The sequence below is a fragment of the Physeter macrocephalus genome, chromosome 4, assembly GCF_002837175.3.
Source record: "Physeter macrocephalus isolate SW-GA chromosome 4, ASM283717v5, whole genome shotgun sequence".
In the NCBI taxonomy this organism is placed as follows: Eukaryota; Metazoa; Chordata; class Mammalia; order Artiodactyla; family Physeteridae; genus Physeter; species Physeter macrocephalus.
This window is the reverse complement of record NC_041217.1, coordinates 125,509,358-125,531,561: the sequence shown is the minus strand read 5'-3', so window position 1 is coordinate 125,531,561 and position 22,204 is coordinate 125,509,358. Positions and strand designations below refer to the sequence as shown.

General features: G+C 37.1%; 1 protein-coding gene across 3 annotated transcripts in view; it reads right to left on the bottom strand.

Moving 5' to 3' along the window:
- The window catches only part of RPE65 (retinoid isomerohydrolase RPE65), a 49,052-nt gene that overhangs the window by 9,305 nt on the left and 17,543 nt on the right, over positions 1-22,204 (bottom strand). For 2 of the 3 annotated variants that reach the window (XM_055084535.1, XM_055084536.1), the window contains exons 11-14: positions 20,741-20,855; positions 20,549-20,643; positions 20,331-20,442; positions 16,850-19,043 (exon numbers count right to left, since the gene is read on the bottom strand). In XM_055084535.1, the coding sequence (XP_054940510.1) occupies positions 18,892-19,043; positions 20,331-20,442; positions 20,549-20,643; positions 20,741-20,855 (474 nt within the window). In that variant the 3' untranslated portion in view covers positions 16,850-18,891. Of the gene's footprint in view, positions 1-16,849; positions 19,044-20,330; positions 20,443-20,548; positions 20,644-20,740; positions 20,856-22,204 lie in introns of those variants that run through there. The other variant, XM_055084534.1, reaches the window with a different exon arrangement.

The window sequence follows — 22,204 nt, the reverse complement described above, 5'->3', positions numbered from 1 at the left end:
TTTTACAGATGTATTATAATTTGCTCAGTCATTTATCTTTTGTTGGAAATTTAGGTTATTCCTAATATTTCACTATAATAAAGTCATTTGATATGTTTTTATTCTCTGTGGTCAAAATTTTAAAAATTTTATTGAAAATCCTGACATATGATATGTTAGTCTCAAGTGTGCTACATAGTGATTTGACATTTGCACACATTATGAAATGCTGACACATTTTTTTAAAGGCTAGATTACTTAGCAGTGAAATTATTGAATAAAAGGGTTATTAATTTCCTTATTTCTTTTGATATATTTTTACAAATTGTTTCCAGAAAGTTTATACCAATTTATACTCTCACCTATTCCACCAGAAATGTATGAGGGGACCAATTTCACTACATTCTTACCAAGGCTGGGTATTATCATGTCCTTAAAAGTTTTGTTTTATTGTTTTATAAGATGAATTGTTCAGACATTGGCATAGAAGATAAATATAACAATATAATCTTAAGGCCTGAAAAATAATAACTTTTGTTTACTTCTCTCATTTAGTTTAGGTAGCAGTGGTGTGTGGTTCTTGTGTAGCAGGAGCTGCCTACATTCCTAGCCTAACCTGAGGAATGTATAATTGTAAACACAACTGAGTCTATGTTCCTAGCTGGGCCAGCTTTAGTCAAAGTTGCTACAAAAGAAGATATCTCTGTTGAAGACCTGGGAGGAGCCATTCTGCATTCTTGGCAGGAAAAGAGATGAACAAATTAGATGTTCTCAAAAGGTACTATTCAAAGCACAGGTAAACAGCAGGCTAGTTTCATGGAGACTGAGTAATTATAATTTGAGCATTATAAAGATGGATCAATTCTTCTGACCAATTCATGCTGAGCATTATGCAGTGACCAACCATAACTCGGGGGCCTACCCTGGTTTAGGAATGTGACCTTGAGTTTCTCAAACAAAATCCAAAAGATTGAAATCATACAAAGAACAGACCAACAATCTAAGTAGTCATCCCAAGATGTTACAAAAATAACAACAAATTAAAAACATAGTAAGCAGGAGAAAGAAAATAAATAATAAAAGCAGAAAACACTGAAATGGAGAAAAAGTATATAATAAAATGGACAGAGTAAAAAATTGTCTCTTTGAAAAGACTAATAAAACTGATAAGTGTCAGATGAAAATTATCAAGACAAAAAGTGAGAAGTTATAAAAAAGTGAGAAGGAATGAAAAAGGGGACATTATAAAGAACCATAGGGCTTCCCTGGTGGTGCAGTGGTTGAGAGTCCGCCTGCCGATGCAGGGGACACGGGTTCGTGCCCCGGTCCGGGAAGATCCCACATGCCGCAGAGTGGCTAGGCCCGTGAGCCATGGCCGCTGAGCCTGCTCGTCCGGAGCCTGTGCACCATAAAAGTGCATTATGAACAAATTTATGTTAGAACATTTGAAAATTGAAATGAAATAGACAAATTTCTAGGAAAATAAAACTTACCAAAAGTGAGAGAAGACATACAAATCAAGGAATTATATAACTGTTAAAAAATTTTAATGTATAATTAAACAGCTTTCCATAGAGAAAACTTCAAGTTAAAATAGCATTACCAATGAGTTTTTCAAAATATATAAAGAAAGAAGTAATGCATCTTACACAAGCTTTTCTAGAAAACAGGGGCAAAAAGAACAATTACCAACTTTTTTTGTGACACCTATATAAGCTTAAACCTGACAAGAACTTCAAAAAAGAAAACTCAGGCCCATCTTTTAAAATCCAAGTAAAAGTCCTAATAAGAAGTGAGACCTTAGGTGAGTCTCATAACCTCTTTGTGCCTCAGCTTTCTCACCTGTGAAATAGGTATTGGGGAAGGACTGCATGACATTATACACTTACTTAGAATAGAGCCTGGCATGATAAGTGCTCAATGTGTTACTGTTAATATTTATATTATTGTATCTGTTCTGTACCTTTAAAAGAATAAGAAAGCCCTGAACAAGAAATCCTTTTTTTTTTCCCTTCACTCATCTTTAAAATCCTATCACATGATACTTTCTTAGTTTAGCATGCTTCTCTTCCTCCTCATCCTAGGATGCTTTTTTCAGGGAAATATGATTTGCTGGCTTCTGGAGATTTACGCCTCACCTGTCCAGGTACATTATACATTTCTCCAGAGTATGGTCAGCATCACATTGGAAATACTGGGGTTGGTAGATGATGAGACAAGTCAGTCTTGGTGTAACCAGAATATGGAAACCAGACATGTATCGGAGGGGCAGGCGGATCCACCTTGGGGGTGTAAAGTGGGTGTTTCCTACACTGGTTAGAACCAGTTGGCCATCCACATGGACAGTTATGAAAGTCAGGGCAAGACTCAGGCAAAGAGAGTGGCTTCAGGACTGTGCTTTGATCCTTGAGAAGAAAGGGTGGAGGTAGAAAGAGGAGATATTGGTGAAAGCAGCTAATTGACTTGTTGAGACCGCGTTTCTTTGCTTACAAAAAAGCCAATTAAAAATTCAGTTCCGGTAAGAAAAAAAAATTCAATTCCTCCGTTATGCTGTCACCTGTAAAACATGAACAATTCCCAGGAATTAAAAATAGAATCTGGGGACTTCCCTGGTGGCGCAGTGGTTAAGAATCCGCCTGCCAACGCAGGGGACACGGGTTCACGCCCTGGTCCGGGAAGATCCCACATGCCGCGGAGCGACTACGTGCGTGAGCCACAACTACTGAGCCTGCGTTCTAGATAGAGCCCGTGCTCCACAACAAGAGAAGCCACTGCAGTGAGAAGCCCACGCACCACAACGAAGAGTAGCTCCCGCTCGCATCAGCTAGAGAAAGCCCGCGCGCAGCAAGACACAACACAGCCAAAAATAAATAAATAAATAAAGTAAAAAAATAGAATTTGGGTAATAAGATAAAGTCTAACCTCTTTTTTTTTTTTTTCTTTTCCTTTGTGCTTCGTCCAGTTTCATTTGCTTATAGGGTGCCATGTGCGGAGGTCTAGCCTCCAGCTCTTCAGACCAGAGTTCCTAGTGCTGAACAGCTGAGCCCATACCTCCGATCAGGGGTCTGTGCCGAGACTCCACGCAGGGTACCTCCACCCAAGCTGGCGGCGGCGAGCCGTGTGCAGAGACGCTGCGCCCCGGCACCTGAGATCTGCAGCGAGTGCCGGAAGCTGCGCAGCAGGGCCAGACCCGTGAGAGCCCCGCCCCCGCCCTGCCGGGAGACCCCTATAAAGCAGCCCCGCCCACGGCCTGTCAGGGAGAGCCTGCGCTCTAGAGCGCAACTCTCACCTCTCCATTCTTTGATCAGAGAAGAAAACTTTCCTTTGCTTCTGAACAAAACTTGGTTTCGTTCTTTTGGCTCAAACAACACGGGGCTGGACTCTTGTTGGGGCCCAACTTGGGAGGGTGGGTAAAAATGCTGGGCATATTTAAAGTGCTCAACAGTCCTATGTGGCCAGTGACTATAGCATCAGACAACATGGTACAGAACATTTCCACCTTCACTGGTCTAGACAGTACTTGGAACATAGTGGTTGCTCGATAATATGAGTTGAGCGAAAGGGTTGAGTAAACAAAGAATATTTATTTGCCTTGCCTACTTCCCAGAGTTTTTTGAGAATCAAAGCTCTTTTCAAATGGTGAGTGATCTGGGCATGCTGAAGAATCTTCATCTCCATGGTGGCTTCCAAACAACGAATACTTCAGTGGAGGACCTTTTGTTCTATGGAGGCAGAATGAATTTTTACTGTTTGTCGTGTTTTAGGAATGGTGTTTCCTCACGGCCACTGTTTGTGCAGTTAAACAAACCTTCCCTTTTGATTACAGGAAACAGGGTGAACTTGACATAACTGTATGGCCCTGTTTGTTGTTCCTTTTTCTCTTCAGCCTTTTGATTCTCACTCCAAAACCCCTTTGGAATCACTCTTACGAACATTTTGTGAAGCGAGTCTGTGTTGGGGAAACAATGTGAAGTTGTGTGTGTGTGTGTGTGTGTGTGTGTGTGTGTGTGTGTGGTGGCTGTGAGCAGAGCTGGCAGTCACCATATTTGTAATCCACTTTCAGTGGTTTCCCAAGCAACCTCTGTGGATGACAAAAAAGCTGCTTTCAATAACAGGAGTAAAAGTGACTTGACTTCTTTTTTGTGATTTGGTTTTGTTTATTATGGTTTTAAAACTTCACTGCTAATTGGTCTATTTAATTACTCTCAAAACAAACAGTTACATTATTTGAATCAGTGCCTTACACTTGAATCCATCTCCTCAGTTTACCAAAGATGTTTATATATGTCATCTCACTTGTCTTAGAATAATCTTGGAGGGCTGTTAGGGCAGGTATAATTCTTGCAACTTTGTGGACAAACTTCAGGGCATTTTACGTGAGTGTTGTGCTTCAGGTTACATAGCTTATGAGAAGCAAAATAGGGCTAGAACCCAGGGCTTCTGATGCTTACTGCTTTACACTCTGCAGCCTAGTTTACTATGAAGGGGGATGAACGCATGGGTAGGTAGTAGTAGATGTAGACACTGACTTGAGCCTATTTCAGTTTCCTCTAATACCCTTTAAACTGGGTTGTGTTTTTGCCATTCTTTTATCTTTCCTTAAATTAGATGCAATGAAGAATGGTAGGAAAGGATGGACTTTGAAGTCAGATAGGTTTGAGTTCTGATGTCTCCTCCACTACTTACTAGTTGAGTACATTTGGGCAAGTTACTTACATTTTCTGAACTTTGGTTTACTCACTAAAAAGCAAATTAGCAAATCAGGAACATTAGCTACCTTACCAGTATACTATGACTTAGCGAGCTTTTTAGAAATACAGCAGTCATTCTCTCCCTTTCAGAATTAAAAAGTGAATGACAGATCTCAGATAAAGTTTAGGCAGTCCACGTGCTCTCAAAAGACCTACTTATTAAATGTGTCCCAAAATGTGCCATGCAAGGCTCCTCAGAGTGCAGAGCTTGTGTTCCTGTCCTTTGAGGCTCTGAGTACACTCTATCGTTAGTGAACAAGTACTGTTTTATTGAGAACTTAAGTACAGCAGTATGTCAAGAATGATATGAAAAATGATAAGATGTAGCCTTTCCCTTCAAGGTACTTACGTTCTAGAGAAGGAAACAAGGTACTTACCGTGTTGTTCCATTTTATGGATGAAAGTTTTAAATAAACTGTCAAAGTTCACAAAGATAATATACGGAAGAATGTGGATTCTGGTCCAGATCCATCTGACTCTAAAACCCTTTTTGCTGCTTGAGAGAACATCTGAGAAAACCTCCCCCAAACCTACCCCTCTACCAACACTCCAACCATGACAACCAACATTTACTTGGTACTCCTCTAGTTTCAGATACTGCTCTTAACACTTTACATGCTTTCTCTTGTTTCATCCTCACAGTAAACATGTGAAATAGGGGCTTTCATTAACCCCTTTCTACCAGTGGGGCACCAGACCTAGCTCAGAAATGGCAGAGCCAGGATTCAAACCCAAGTCTATCACCAAACCTAACTCTTCACCACTCGCTAGAGGAGAACCTGCCCTAGTCTTCCCGCCCATCATCCACATATGGAGAAACAGCTCTCCCAAATTCTAGTGCACTGACACTTTGTGTGATTAATGACTTCTCTCATTCATATTGCAGCATATTATTCCTTCAGATAACCAACAAAAGCTATTTGTAGCTACTATGTAGATTTAAATTATTTAGCTATTCAAAGTATCCAACACAAAGCCAGTATTTTAAAAAAATATACGTGATGAAAATCTTGATCCCCGAGGCAATATTTATTTCCTACACGTGCTTCAGTTATGTGGAAACGTTTTTCTTTATTCTATGGAAATGGGAATTTTCAATGATGATTTATGTCTATAAGACATTCTACTATAAAATTTCATCTATGGTTTTTCTGTTAAAAATCAATCTTCTAGTAATAGCTTCAACCATAATGAAAAAGAGAGTAGGCTGAATTTGGCCTGATACTATACTAATAATTTGATTCATATGGTCATATCAACAATGATTTCTCACATGCTAGCAGGTCAAAACCAAAATCCTTACACAGGGCCCTCTGAATTGGTCCAAACATATCCATTATTTTTCCCTGTCATGAGCCCTGTTTATCCTTCTCAATATCCTCAAAAGGATATTGACCCTGGGTTTCCTTGCTTATAAAAATGCCAATTAAAAATTCAGTTCCTTATACTCACATTTCAATGGCCACAAGTAGCTAGTACAAACTGCATTGAGCAATGAAGATATAGGACATTTCCATCATTGCAGAAAGTTTTATTGGTCACCGCTGCTCTACAGCAGAATTTCTTAACCTTCATGATTTCAAACAGTATTTCTATAGAACAGTTTTTTAATAACTTAGATTTTGTAACATCACCTTTACTAATTTGAAGTGAAATAGTTAGGTGATATAACCCAATTGCACACGTAATTTTAAAGCTATATAATAACATCACACAATTCATATATATATATGAATGAGAAAATGTGAAAAAACAAATTTTGATAAAATAATATGTATTTCGGTAGGAAATATAGGGGAACAACTCCATTAGAACACATGAGTACCTAGAGGCTTGCACCTTTATGCAGAATCACCACGAATGCAACAGCTGCAAATATAAACTCACACAGCTTTGCTGTATTGGCAACTCAGAGTGGTTTTGCCATCAGTGACATAATCATATGAAATTGTCAACAATCAAAATCTCAAACCAATAGAGGACAATTTTCCCTCTTTACACATGGTCATGTATTCCTGGCAATTTCTGTGTATATTAAAATCAAGGAAAAAAATACTAGATTTAAATGTAGTAAATACTAGATTTAAATGTAAAATTGAGTCATGTTCTAGGCTCTAATAATTATGAACACGTTTTTCACTCTTCTAAATGTCTAGCACGATATTTGAAGTTACAAAGAGTACAGAGTTCTTCTTTGATCAGTAGTCCCCTAGATTACAGGAAAACTGACATCTCTGGATTGGCTTAAAATGTTATGAGTGTGTTCCTTTTTCCATCTTCCTGATGATACAATGTGCCTTATATATTTCCAAAATTCCCCTATGGTTGTTTGACCCCCATGGAGACCTCCTGCTCTAGAGTTTTTTGGGCTCTGATTGCAATGGCTGTTTAGACAATGGTTGCTTGGTTCAAATGAAAGATGTGGCTGTAAAAGTTCCGGAATAGTTCTACCATGAAGCCTGTAGCTATAACCACAATGAGAAAGGGCTAGCATTATAGTGAAAGTTATTTTGCTTCTTAGGATTTTTAAACCCTAACCTTTTATTTTCTTAGATGCTACTGATAGTGGTCTAACACCACATTCTTAGGAACCTAGGATTCCTTCATACAATGAAAATATACTGAAATACAGATTATTAGCAACTCTCATGATAAGAGAATAGCAAATGTAGAGTGAGTCTATGTTGAGAGACTGATGTGGACAACTTTGTAAATGCCTTATACATTTGGTCTTTGGAAATATTCAAATGGATATTTAAGGTCAAGAAACTTACATTTAAAATTTCATGTGAGATTTTCATTCATAGATACAAATAGCAGTTTGGTCTTTATTCATTTGTTCATTCATTCACTCACCCAATGAATATTTAAGTCCTTATTAAGTACCAGGCACAGTGCTAGCTACTGAGACACAAATATAAATAAAACAAGGATTCTACTCTTAAGGAGTTTAGAGTCTAGTGGGTAACAATTAATTATGAAACAATTATGGTAAGTGAATTAGCAGAAAGGTACATGGGGCATATGGGAACAAAGAGAAGAATCATGTAGTAAGAGGACATATGTTCCCGGAAACATACCATGGGGCCTGGCATTTCAGGCCATTTCTCTCTTTCTCCTCCATAAAAAACATCCAGCTTAAATCTCATGTTATCGGATTTTACCATCTATTATTTCTCCTAATGTAATTATTTAAGCATTTTCTAGGTTGTTAACCCTTCATCTGTTGAACATTTAGCTATTGGATCACTCTCTTCCCATTCAATGCCACTTTTGTCATAATTCTTGGGAATTTCAACATTCATTTAGATGATTGTACCTGTGCTCTGGTATCATAGGTTGTTTGACTCTTCTCCTTTACCCTTCCTTGGTCACTCATTCCCATGTCCTATTCTTAATCTTGTTATACCCCTTACTGCAAACTGTCTATAATCTCAATTTCACACACTCTATTTTGCAACCATTGCCTTCTGTTTTCTTTTACTCCCAAAATAGTTTGGCCTGACATGACCACTGACCCTATCCTAATGATCTTTTTTTATCTTCCTGTCTCACTCTGCTTAAATTCCATGTCTATTTATTATAATAAGTTTTTTGCATAAGTACTAAACTTCCTCAGCCTATCCGAAGTATATGTGCTCCAGATTCCATTTTTTTTCTTGCCTGTTCAAGGACATTGCCCCAGAAATTTCCCACTGTTTCTACCAAATCATCATGTTCCCCTCTCTACCAGATCATTCTTAACAGCATATAAATAAGCCATAATTTCTTCAATTAAAAAGAGCTTTTTGGATCCAAATTTCTCCCAGTCACCCCTACTATCATCTCACTGCTCTCCTTCCCTTTATGGAAAAACTTGTTGAAGGTGTTTCCTATGCTTTATATTTCCAATTTTCCCCTACATTCATTTTTGCACCTATACCAGTCAAGTATCTTTTCCCACCACTCTGCAGAAACTACTCTTAACAAAGTCAGCCAATGACTTCCACATTGCTAAGTTAAATGAGGAGATGAGGTCAATTCTCAATCCTTCTCTAACTTGACCTCTTCTAGTATTTAACACAGATGGTCACCCACTTGTTCTTAAAACACTTTGCTTCTATAACACCCACCTTGACTGTTTTTCTTGTATATTTCTGTCTACGCTTTTAAAATTTTCATTGTTAATTCCTTCTTATCTCCCTGACTTCTAAATGTTGGAGCACCCCAGAGCTCAGTCTTTGAAACTCTTTATTTCCCTTTCTCTATCCTTTGCCTTGTTGATCTTACTTAATTTCATGGCTTTAAATACCGTATATGTGGTGATGACTCTCAAATATATGTCTGCAGACCTGACTTCTCCTTAACTCCAGAAACTTATAACCAGCAGCTTACTTGATATGTCATGTGGATTGCTATAGACATCTCAAACTTAACATTTCAAAAACCGTTTCTGATATTTGTCACTAAACCAGCTCCTCACACTGACTTTTTCATTAATGGTAATTCTATCCTTCCAGGTGCTCAGGACAAAAATTTTGGTATCTTTGACTCTTTACTGTTTCCCCTCAACCAAATCTGTCAGCAAATTGTGTTGGCCCTATCCCCACAATATATCCAGAATTCCACTTTTTATCACCTTCATCACTTCCTTAGTCCAAACCTCCATCCTCTCTCACTTGGATTACTGCAGTAGCTTCTTAACAGCCTCCTTATCTCTGGCTTGTTCCACTGCAGTCTAGTCTCTGAATAGCTACCCAAAAGATGATGTTAAATTGTAAACCAGATCACCTTACACCTCTGTTTAACTCTCCAATGGCTTGCAATCTGAAAGTCCACATGATCTCATCAACCTCCCAGTTCCCGAGACCTCTCTGCTTTCATCTTCATACTTCACTAGTTCACTCCGTTGTAGATTCTTTCCTCAGGCATGACTAAAATTTCACCTAATTAAGACTTTGCCTAGCCATCCCATCTAAAGTTTTAATCCCCTCCCAATATTTCATATACCTCCTTCCTACTTTATTTATTCTCCTTAACACTAACCACTGTCAAACATACATATTTTTACTTACTTACATTGTTCATTTCTGCTCTATCACTAGAACATGAGCTCCACGATGTCAGAGATATTTGCCTATTTTGTTTCACCACTGTGCTTGGAATAGCCTGGCATACAGCTGATTATCAGTAAATACTGAAGATATTATTTAATTCTAAATCAATATAGAATAACCCCTATGCTCTCCTAATGTATGCATCCTATACAGAATTATCACAGCTAGAAGGAACCATAAAGATAATATGGTCCAGTCCCTCTCATTTTGAGGACACTGGAGAGCAGAGAGGTGAGGAGACTTTCACAATCCTATGGATAGCAATAGAGCCTTGCCAAAGCTCTTTCATTACATGTCTTATAGTAACTTTTATCTTCAACATTTACGTTGTCAAGGATTACTTATAACTTCATGCAAAACTCTAGCTATTTATACCATAAAGTTAATTTACTAATATTTTTCTTAAATGTTAAGTTTATTAGTTGCAAGTGAACTCCCCTGAAGTCAGAAAAAAATTAATGTCTCTGTTTGACACATCTCTCTTACATGACGCTTAAACACATTTCTAGTTTGAGGCATTATGGTTCTACCATTTAATTTTTAAGGCCACAAAATTTAATATCTTAGTAATTATTTACTATTGGACTGTTTGTGATATTGTGGTTTATATACTTTGAATATACCTGTTATTTAAAGGCTAACATAAAAAATATTCACAAGCACCACTTTCTTAGAACAAAGCAAGATTTTCCTGCTGTTCCTCTTGGTAACAGAGTTATTTTTTATAATCCTAATGTAAGTAGGTTTTGTCTCAGTAAAAACTAGTTTTCTCACAAATAGATTTGTAAATTAGTGTACCCACTGTCTCAGAAATAATGAGTTCTTGTCACCAGGGGGTTGAAAAAGAGATTAGATAATCCCTTCCCTAAAACGTGAAAAAGATTTATACCAGATAAAGTCTGGCCTGGATGACTTCTCAAGTTCTTTCAATTTTAAGATTCTGTTATTCTAAAAGGATGTCAAGTATTATGTATTCTCTATTTTATAAAATATATGATGGGAAGTGGACACAATGACATGTACAATTTTTAAACGACTAAGCTTTCGTCAAAGCGAGCTTTGAAATACGAGTGAATAACAATTATTAATAAATTTTTCTAGGAATATTATTAGAATATATATAAATGTATATATGTATATATTATACAAAAGTTTCTTTTTATTTTTTTATTTTTTATTTTATTTTATTTTATTTTTTTGTGGTATGCGGGCCTCCCTCTGTTGTAGCCTCTCCCGTTGCGGAGCACAGGCTCCGGACGCGCAGGCTCAGCGGCCATGGCTCACGGGCCCAGCCGCTCCGCGGCATGCGGGATCCTCCCAGACCGGGGCGCAAACCCGGTTCCCCTGCATCGGCAGGCGGACGCGCAACCACTGCGCCACCAGGGAAGCCCCAAAAGTTTCTTTTTAAAATTAATTAATTAATTAATTTTTGGCTGTGTTGGGTCTTTGTTGCTGTGCACGGGCTCTCTCTAGTTGCGGTGAGCAGGGGCTACTTTTTGTTGCGGTGCGTGGGCTTCTCATTGTCATGGCTTCTCTTGTTGCAGAATACGGGCTCTAGGCACGCAGGCTTCAGTAGCTGTGGCACGTGGGCTCAGTAGTTGTGACTTATGGGGTCTAGAGCTCAGGCTCAGTAGTTGTGGCGCATGGGCTTAGTTGCTCCACGGCATGTGGGATCTTCCCGGGCCAGCGATCGAGCCCGTGTCCCTTGCATTGGCAGACAGATTCTTAACCACTGTGCCACCAGGGAAGCCCTGATACACCAGTTTCTTATCAGCTATATTTTTTGCAAATGTTTTCTCCCTTTCTGTAGGTTGTCTTTTCACTTTCTTGATGGAGTTCTTTGAAGCACAGATTTTTAACATTTCCATAGGGGACTTCCCTGGCGGTCCAGTGGTTAAGACTCCCCGCTTCGACTGCATGGGGTGCAGGTTTGATCCCTGGTTGGGGAACTAAGATCCTGCATGCCTCCCTGCATGGCCAGAAAAAAAAAAAAATTCTGTAAAGTCTAATTTATCTACCTTTTTCTTTTGTTGTTTATGCTTTTGGTATCACATCTAAGAAACCACTGCCTAAACCAAGGTTATGGAGATTTACCCTTATGATCTTCTAGAAGTTTTGAAGTTTTAGCACTTACATGTAATTCTGTGATCAATTCTGAGGTAATTTTTACATATGATGTGAGGTCTAGCTTCATTCTTTGGCCGGTGTATATCCAGTTTTCCCAGCATCATTTGTTGAAAATACTATTCTCTCCCTATTGAATTATCTTGCTACCCTTGTTGAAAATCATTTGACCAAATGTCAGGGTTAATTTTTGGACTCTTGACCCTGTTAATTTGATCTATGTCTCTATTCTCATGGTGGTACCACACTGTCTTAATCACAACAGCTTTGTAGTGGGTTTTGAACTGGGAATGTATGAATCCTTCAATTTTGTTCTTTCTTTTAAGATCATTTTGGCTATTTTCGGTCTCTTGCATGTCCTTATGAATTTTAGGATCAGCTCGTCAACTTCTGCTTAAAGACAGCTGGAGTTTTGATGTAAATTGCATTGAATCTGTAGGTCATTTTGGGTAGTAATGCCATTTTAACAATATTAAATCTTCCAATGCAAGAAAATGGGATTTTTTCCATTTATTTAAGAATTCTTTAATTTCTTTCAATGGTGTTTTGTAGTTTCAGTGTACAAGCCTTGAAACATTTTATTAAGCTTATTTCTAAATATTTTATTCTTTGATACTATTGTAAATGGAATTGCTATCTTAATTTTATTTTCAGGTTGTTCATTGCTAGTATATAGAAATACAACTAATTTTTGTACATTGATCTTGTATCCTGCAACTTTGCTGAACTTGTTTATTAGTTCTAATAGGTTTTTTAACGTGAATTCCTTAGAATTTTTTACATACAAATCTGTAAATAGTTTTCCTTCTTTTCCAATTGTATACATTTTTTCTTTGCCTAATTGCTGTGGCTAGAACCTCCAGTACAGTGTTGGATAGTAGTGGGGAGAGCAGACATCCTGTTCCTAATCTTGGGGAGAAAATTCAATCTTTCATCATAAAATATAATGTTAACTGTGGGTTTTTCATAGATACTCTTTATCAGGATGAAGAAGTTCCCTTCTATTTGTGATTTTTTCTTCATTTCTTAATATGAACGATTGTTGAATGTTTTCAAAATGCTTTGCCTGCATCTATTGAGATGATCATGTGGCTTTGTCTGCTATTCCATTAATATGGTGCATTATATTAATTTTTGGATATTAAGCTAATTCTTGAATTCCTAGGAGAAATCCCACTTGGTCATGGTGTAGAGTCCTGTTTATGTATTGTTGAATTTGGTTTGTTAATATTTTATTGAGGATTTTTCATGTAAATTCATAAGTGATATTGGTCTGTGGTTTTCTTTTCTTGTGATTTTTTTTGTCTGATATTGTTATCAGGGTAAATTTGGCCTCATAGAATGAGTTGGGAAGTATTTCCTCTATGTCCACTTTTGGAAAAAGTCTGCAAATAATCGGTATTAATTCTTCTTTAAATGTTTGGTACAATTCATGAGTGAAGCAGTGTGGGCCTGGATATTTCTTTGGGGAAGTTTTAAAATTACTAATTCAATCTCTTTACTTCTTACTGGTATATTCAGATTTTCTATTTGTTTTTTTTTTTTTTTGCGGTACGCGGGCCTCTCACTGCTGTGGCCTCTCCCGTTGCGGAGCACAGGCTCTGGACGCGCAGGCTCAGCGGCCATGGCTCACGGGCCCAGCCGCTCCGCGGCATGTGGGATCCTCCCGGACCGGGGCACGAACCCGTGTCCCCTGCATCGGCAGGCGGACTCTCAACCACTGCGCCACCAGGGAAGCCCCTCTATTTGTTTTTGAGTCAATTTTTGTTGCTATTGTCTTTCTAGAAATTTGTCTATTCCATTTAGGTTGCCTAATTTATTGGCATACAGTTGTTCATAGAATTCCCTTATGCGTTATAAATTTACCCTTTTATCATTATAAAATGTCTTTATCTCTAGTAACAATTTTTGTCTTAAAGTCTATTTCTTCTGATATTAGTATAGCCATTTCAGTTCTCTTTTGGTTACTTTTTGCATAAGATATCTTTTTCCATCCTTTTTTTTTAACCTATTTGTGCCTTTTAATCTAAAATGTGTTGCTTGTAGATAACATATAATTAGATCATTAAAAAAAATACATCCTGCCAATCCCTGCCTTATGATTGGCATGCTTAATCCATTTATATTTAATGTAATTGCTGATAAGATATGATTTTTGTCTGACATTTTGCCATTTGCTTTCTGTATCTTTTGTCTTTTTTGTTCCTTCTTCCTCCACTCTTGTGTTATTTTTGTTAAATATTTCTAGTGTATATTTTAATATTTAGTACATTTTTTAGTTACCTTATTAGTGGTTGCCCTGGTGATTACACTTAACATCTTAATTTAAAAGCACTGGATGTTTATCAGCATTCTAGCTTGTTTTTGGAACATACGTCTCATGATATGTGTCAATAAAAATGGTTCTATCCTTGTATAAGATGAGAATTGTTTTATACTGTCTCCCATGAAGGATATCATAAAATACTTTATTTTATTTTTTTAAAAAAATTGATTAATTTTTGTTTGTGTTGGGTCTTCATTGCTGCACGTGGGCTTTCTCTAGTTGTGGCAAGCAGGGGCTACTCTTCGTTGCGGTGCGTGGGCTTCTCATTGCAGTGGCTTCTCTTGTTGTGGAGCATGGGCTCTAGGCTCACAGGCTTCAGTAGCTGTGGCACACGGGCTCAGTAGTTGTGGCTTGCAGATTCTAGAGTGCAGGCTCAGTAGTTGTGGCGCACGGGCATAGTTGCTCCGTGGCATGTGGGATCTTCCAGGACCAGGGCTCAAACCCGTGTCCCCTGCCTTGGCAGGTGCATTCTTAACCACTGCGCCACCAGGGAAGTCCCATGAAATACTTTAAATATTAACAAAAAATCATGTAGCAAAGAAAGCTGTTAAGTCTGTTGAAACCCCATATTAAAAATATTAACTACCATTTGTTGAGTAGCTACTATGTCTTAGGCACTATGTTAGGTACTTAATATCTCCCCCAAATCATTCAAAATCAGGCCTAGTACTATTTCCTATTATGCCACTGAAATAATAACTCATAACCAGTCATAGTTATGAAGAATATTTGAGTCTCTTCTACATTTCACATCAGCTTAGCCTTCACATCTAGGTTTTTAAGTACTTATTCAACTCTCTTTATAATAGCTTTAGCAATAATGTATTGCTTCTTGGATTAGTTGATCATTAATACAAATGCACTCTTCACATAATTTCCTAACACTTAGCAATGTTTCTTCTTTTAGTGTGGTAGATCCTTTGATCCTGAATTCTTAGTCCTATGTCCCAATGCAAGGGTTGCTCTAGTAAATGGGAGATACCCCTTTGCTCACCTTCTGGAATGAGATGAAGATATGTATATGGATGAATCCAAGTTAAAGAAACTTGAGGAACAGCAAGTTTTGAGATTTTTGTTGGTAGCTTCTTAAACTTATTTTATCATTCATCTAGTATAATATTATGAACATATTAGAACAAGAAATGTCCACAAACAGACTAATCATAGAAATATTGGATATGATTGTTTCATCTTTCTTCTTTTTCTTAAATAAGTAAAGCTCTTTGATGTAAATTTAATGTTGGAACTGATATAAAATGACTTGTTTTGAGGATGAATTTATGAAGTTATTTAAGTCACAACCCTGTAGACTAGGTCCTATGAGGTTAGAGATTTACCTACTAAGTTAAAAACCAGAGTCTTGAACAGAGAGATTCTCTAACATTCTAGCTTCACACAGCCTTTAATGTCTGAGTAACTTTTTTATGGCACTCTAAAAGAAATATGTAACACCTCTGCTTATTACATAGTTAAGTCCAAGTTACATAATATATACATTTGTTCTAATAGCCTAGTACCTTTTGGACATGGCAGAACTTCTCAAAGTTTGGAATCAGATTGGACACAGTCATTATTATTTTGTGTTCCACATTAATTTTTGCATGGTACTTATATTTTCATAGTAACCAATGGAAAACTAGTTTTTAAAAATGTCATCAAAAGGAATGTAGTGATCTAATGTTGAAATTGTGAACTACCTCAAGGTAGTAGTTCACAGTGCGCAACAGATACAGATGATGTTTGGAATCAGATTTTCATCCTGTGTGGAAAGTTGGCCAAGTTATTTAACTTTATTGAGCTTCACTTTCCTCATCTGCAAAATAGAATCATCAAATCTATACATAAAGACTAATTAGTGGAATCCCTGGCATAATATATACTTGTTACTTGGTTACTATTATTCAAGAAGCATTTGGCCCACTAATCAATAGTGAGAATTACTGAACAGTCAAAGATTTTATTTGCATCCAGACTTGATGACTAAGTAGTGTGATAGTGGTTGTATTTGAAATAAATTTTAAATTAGTAGAAATATTTTAGAAAGTATCAGAAACCAAAATTTTAGTGGAAGAAATGATAGGTTTAGATTTCAGTTTAAGTTTTGCTACTATTAGAAAAGTAACTGGTTCTCCCTTTCCTCATCTTTAAAATGGTGAATATAGCATCATGGTGGGTACAGTATTAGGAGTAATTTCCACTTTTCTGTAAAAGTAAAAGGCACTCAATGAGTAAGGTTTCCTTTTCTCCTGTCTTTCAGAGATTGTTTTTCCACTGAGACTGAATTGTACCAGATTTGGCATTCCCTAGGGGATCCTTTAGGGGATATTTTCTCTTAATCCTAGTCGGAAGGTAGGCTGGCTTTGCTGTCTGTTGATCTTTTCTGGTTTAGCATGTAGTATAGGAACTCTATCTAGATTATCTGCCATGAGGCAGTTATCAGTTACTAATTACTTTTTGATGTTGTCAAAGATGTTATTATCCTTTCTCCTTGGCTATGACAAATGTAAGGTGCCCCAAATGGAAAAAGGCTGACTTCAAACAACTTATTTTAAAAATAAGTACTTATTAACAGGTTTATTTATCTTAATTCAATTGAATTTTTCCCTTAAAACAGATTTGTTTGTTTATGGATGGGACATGATTCTCTAGATTCCCCTAGATGAATACCTCTGATTCTTAGAAACCAGGTTACTTAATTTTTTCAATCTGAATTTCCAAGTTAATCCTTCTTGCCTGATTTAAATCTCCCTTATTCTAATGTAAGTTTTTAAAGCTCATATTCTATCTTTGCAATTGAAAACAGCTCCTAAGCCTTCTTGGTATAATATTAGCAATGATTATATAGACAATTCCAATTTTGGTGAAATGGTATTGTCAGAATGTTTTAGTCAGATGTGCCTCTCTCCCTTCTGAACACTGTGGTGATCTCCATACAGCACAGGGCTCAAAATGGGATCCTGCAACAGGAGAAGTGGGCACACCAAATTGCCAGACTTGCTTATGGAAAAGGAATGGGAAGAAGGCAGGGACTGATTGATTGGCAAGTGTAGGAAGTGAGAGTTTGGGGAATTCTCTAAAATTTAAAGACTTAAGTAAGTATAAAACTTAGTAATTATTCAGTAATTTATTGTCTTCATTTTTAAAAGAAATGGATAAATAGCCTTCTTTGTGGAACTATGTTCATGTGCCATGTCTAGAGACAAAAACAACAGACTGATGTTTATCTATAGTCACATATTCCATGTTATTTTCTGGCATTTTCCTTTTTATTTTTTGAGATATCTAGCTCTACCTAGGAATTACCCACAAAGAAATGATTACATTAAAAATCCACACAGGGGAAAAATGATGGAAAAGACCAGTAGTTGAGATTAGATGAGCTGTGTTTGATTTTACTTTATAATTTCCACTTTCTTGTAATTTTAGATTTTCTTTGAAAAGTATGTTTTAATGAGTATTTATAATTTTAAAAAACGAGTTTGCATTTTATCTAAATAAAGAAATCAAATGGATGCGTCAAGTACACTAGTCAGTCTGTTCCTTCAAGCTGTTTTTACTTAGTCAAACACAATGCTGATCATCTTAAATACAATGATTGATATGTAATACTTTTGAGCATAAAATAGATGCCAGGATTAAGATACAGAATAAACATTTTTGTCAATCTTCATTTTTTTGCAATATGTAGCTCAGAAGAGAATAATTTTAAAAACAAAAGTACTTAAAATATATTAATATTGGAAAGTTAATGACAATATTTCTCTTTTTTCACTTTCAGGTGATTGCACAGTGCTTAAATATAATTAAGCAGATGAGCCAACAAAGTATAACCCCCCCCACACACATTATTACCCCATACTCTGATTTTAAACAGAAATTATATTTGTAAGTATTTTATGCTCTGTGTTTAAAAAAAATTACAGTCACCACTATATGTAATTGCTTGGATGTTATATAAGCTTTTAATAGATAACTTAATCTCTGAGAAGTTATTTGGTTGAGAGCCCTCAGTGGATTAGAGATAGGTTTCCTCATTGTAAAATCAGAAATAGTAGTAATTGCTTACATTAAACGGAAATGTTAAAGTTTATAAAACTTGAGACTCTTTGAACAATAATATATATATGCATACAATTACAATGATTGTCTTAGATGCTAGTCCCTGGTTTGAGAAAAAGTTTGGTTTGACATTTAATAATTAAGCCTTTTTGCAAGGTACTGCTTTGACTTGGCAAAGCCACATACAAATCAGGTGTAGAGGACTGGCTTTTAAGAGTTAAAAAATAATTGGAGCAGATAGGTACCTAAAATATACTTTTATAATAGGAATAAAAAACAGTTTAATAAATCCACATTCATTTGCTCTTTGATTGTAAATATATAATTTTTAGTTATGATGTGTCTGTCTCACAGAGAAAGTATGATTACCTAAATATGCATTTTTTAAAAGGAATTGCTTACTCAACTCTGTATGTTCTGTAAAACACTGCAAAATTGTGTGCACCTGCAAGTTAAAACTCATATACAGCAGGCTAAAACTGAACAGAATTTGACTGCAGACCTGACTATGTTTTTCTGGGTTTTGTCACCAGAAACATATTAGGCTAGAATGTGCTCAGGATTTTTTGAACAGTCCATGAAAGGTGACAGGGATGTTAATATCCACTTCAGCCCTGGCAACTTCACTCAAGTCCTTGGCATTCAGAATTAGGAGATAAGCAGGCTTTTGACCTGCCCCAGGGCTCACCACCACACTCAGAACTACACCTGTTAATCAGAAGTTAATAAGGCAATGTTGAATTAAAAAAAAAAAAAAGCCCATAGCAATAGATTAAGTGTCACTGAAATAATACAGCAAGCAAGGAAGCATTACATTGACAAATAAAGAAAACCAGATGACTTGATATCTTGTTCTGACTCTTCTACCACCTGGCTGTGTGGCAACCCTGAAAGGGATTTTAAATTTTTCATGTCCCCTGGACTATAAGCTCTAAGAAGGGAGTGACCCTATCTGTCTTGCCCACTGTTGTATCCCAATAGCCTACTACAATGATTAGAACATAGTAAGTATTCATTAAATTCTTATTTAATGAATGTTTCTGTGTTTTTATCTGTATCATATGATTTAACACCTGTTCTACCTACTGCAAAAAAAAAATATTGTGACAATCAAGTGAAAAATGTATATTAAAAGACTGGGAATTCCCTGGTGGTTCAGTTGTTAGGACTCCGCGCTTTCACTGCTGAGGAAGCGGGTTCGATCCCTGGTCGGGTAACTAGGATCCCGCAAGCTGAGCGGTGTGGCCAAAAAAAAAAAAGACTTTGAAAACAGTAAGGTATATTATTTCTATAATTTCCAAGACCTAGCTGGAAGCTTACTTCCTTCAAACAAAATAAGAACAAACTTTTTGCGGTTTTGACTGGAAAGGCCGTATATGTAAAATCACTTAGTGTAAAACGGCTCTACAATTCTTTATTTTATTAATTTCTCTGTGGTTTTCCATATTTTAATCCCAGAGAGGATAACCTACCTCCTTGCCCCGGATAATCAATAGTTAACTAAGACTGACTCTTTGTAACTGAGCTGCTGTTTTATAGGCTGTTGCTCTGGATCCCTTTCTAGCCCCAGCTTACTAAAAGGAAAAACCCAAACTAGAAGCACAAAGCCTCATCCTCATTCTCTTGGATCTGTTAGAATACTCAATTTCCCTCCTTAGAACTCTAGCCCTTTTCAGAAATGTATCTAGGTCAGGAAAGGCAAAAACCTAGACCGCACGCTGCTCCTTCGTCCTCCTCTCCTTCATCTAGAGCAGACATTGATGTTCCATCGTGACATCAGATGGTGCCTTAGCATTTTTCCAACAGTACCAAATGAAACCTGACCATAAGATAAAACTTATTTTCAAATAAGTTTAAATTCTTTAGTGCTGTCCCATTCAATAGTATAAAGGATTATTTCTGAACATTAGGGAATAATAACTCCTCTCCTAATTAACTAACTATATGAACTGCAATGAAAAGAGAGTGTTCAGACACATCTATTACTTTCATTACCGTCATCTTCCTCCAAGGCATCTGGGTGAGAAACAAAGATGGGTTCTGAGGGGTATGAATCAGGCTCTTGCCAGACCCAAGTTTCTTTAGTTTTGACGTTCAGCTTACAGAGCTGCTTGTAAGAAAGAAAAGTCAATCAGTCTATCAGTCAATATGCTCTACCTGACTAGCATGTGACTCAAAGTACTGTTCGAATATTAGGAAGATGGATTAATTACCCTGTCTGGAACAAAGTGATTCAAGCCAAGTCCATATGCGTATGTGTAAGGTTTTCCACTATACTTCTGGTAGTTGATTTGAGGAAATTCAAATGCTGCAAAATAGAGCACATGCTTAGGAGAACTCGTTAATCTCTTTGAATGGAACATTTTGTTCTCTCTCATGTGAGGTTTTTTCCTAAATCATCTCACCTTGGCGAGGCCCTGAAAAGAGAACTTCAGGTTCCAGCCAGATGGTCTCATCGCTGCACAGAATTGCAGTGGCAGTTGTGTTGGGGAGTGTGACTAAATTCTTGCCTGTGTCAGCCTAAGAAAGAGGATAACAGAAACCTCAGTGAGCAGGAAAGAAAAATCAAGCAGCCATAAATATAGTCTTCCCAAGTTTTGTCTCCTGAGTTCTTCATTTCTTAAGTCAACATGTAGGGAGAGGCAGTGCAGAAAATTCTAGAAAGGGGAGCCCAGGAACATGACTGGGAAAGCTGTCTGTGTCCACGTCAGTCACTGGCTGTATGTCACTGGGAAAGTCACATAACTTCATAGGCCCTCAGTCTTCTCATCAGTGAAAGGAGACTGACCTCAAAGAAAATTTACAGCTCTGAGGATGGGCTCTGGAAAAAGTATTTTTCTGCAGAACAACAAAGACTTCAACCTCTAGGTATCCATACAGTGTTTGTTTCCTTTATAGTTAGGCTATATTTTTATTTTATTTGAAAACAAAATCATACTCGTAAGTTGTCAAAAAAGAAAACAAATTGAAAAACTACTGACCAGATGTTTTCTAAGATCTCTTGTCACCCACATTGCTCCCACGTGATTTTTCAGATTATTTTATGAAAGGAATGAATATCATGAGCTCTTTCAAAGAACATATTCATTTAGTAATACCTGCATCAAATACTTAAATACATGTTTTACATTAGACTCTATCCTAGGCATTTGGGATATTTCAGAGAACAGAGTCCCTGTCATCATGAAGTTTACATTCTAATTTGGGAACATAAACAATATAAATGTAATTAATAGATAAAGTGTTTAGTATATCATGAATGTGAGGAGAAAAAATAGAGCAGAGTAAGGGGAATCAGAAGTGTGAAGAGTAGGTGACTTGTAATTTTAGTAGGTGGTCAGGGTGGGCCTCATTGAACAGGTGACATTTGGGATAAAAGTTGTAGGAGATTAAGGAAGCTAGCAATGCATATATCTGGGGAAGAGCATTTGAGCAGAGAGAACAAACTACAAAGGCCTGAGGTAGGAGTACGCCAAAGGTCCTTGAAGAACATTAAAGAGACCAGTGTGGCTGCACTGACTGAGCTCGGGGGAGAACAGGAGAGGAGAGTGGAGGGGTAGAGACTGATAGGTCATTGTGAGGTCTTGATCTTTTTCTGTGAGCGAGAGATGGGAAGTCATTGGAGGGTTCTGAGCAAAGCAGTGGCAGGCTCTGGTTTATTTTTAAAAGGATCACCTTGACTGCTCTATCGAGATCACTTTTGCAGTTCAATATTAAAAATACAAACAACCCAATCCAAAAATGGGCAGAAGACCTAAATAGACATTTCTGCAAAGAAGACATACAGATGGCCAAGAAGCACATGAAAAGCTGCTCAACATCACTAATTATTAGAGAAATGCAAATCAAAACTACAATGAGGTATCACC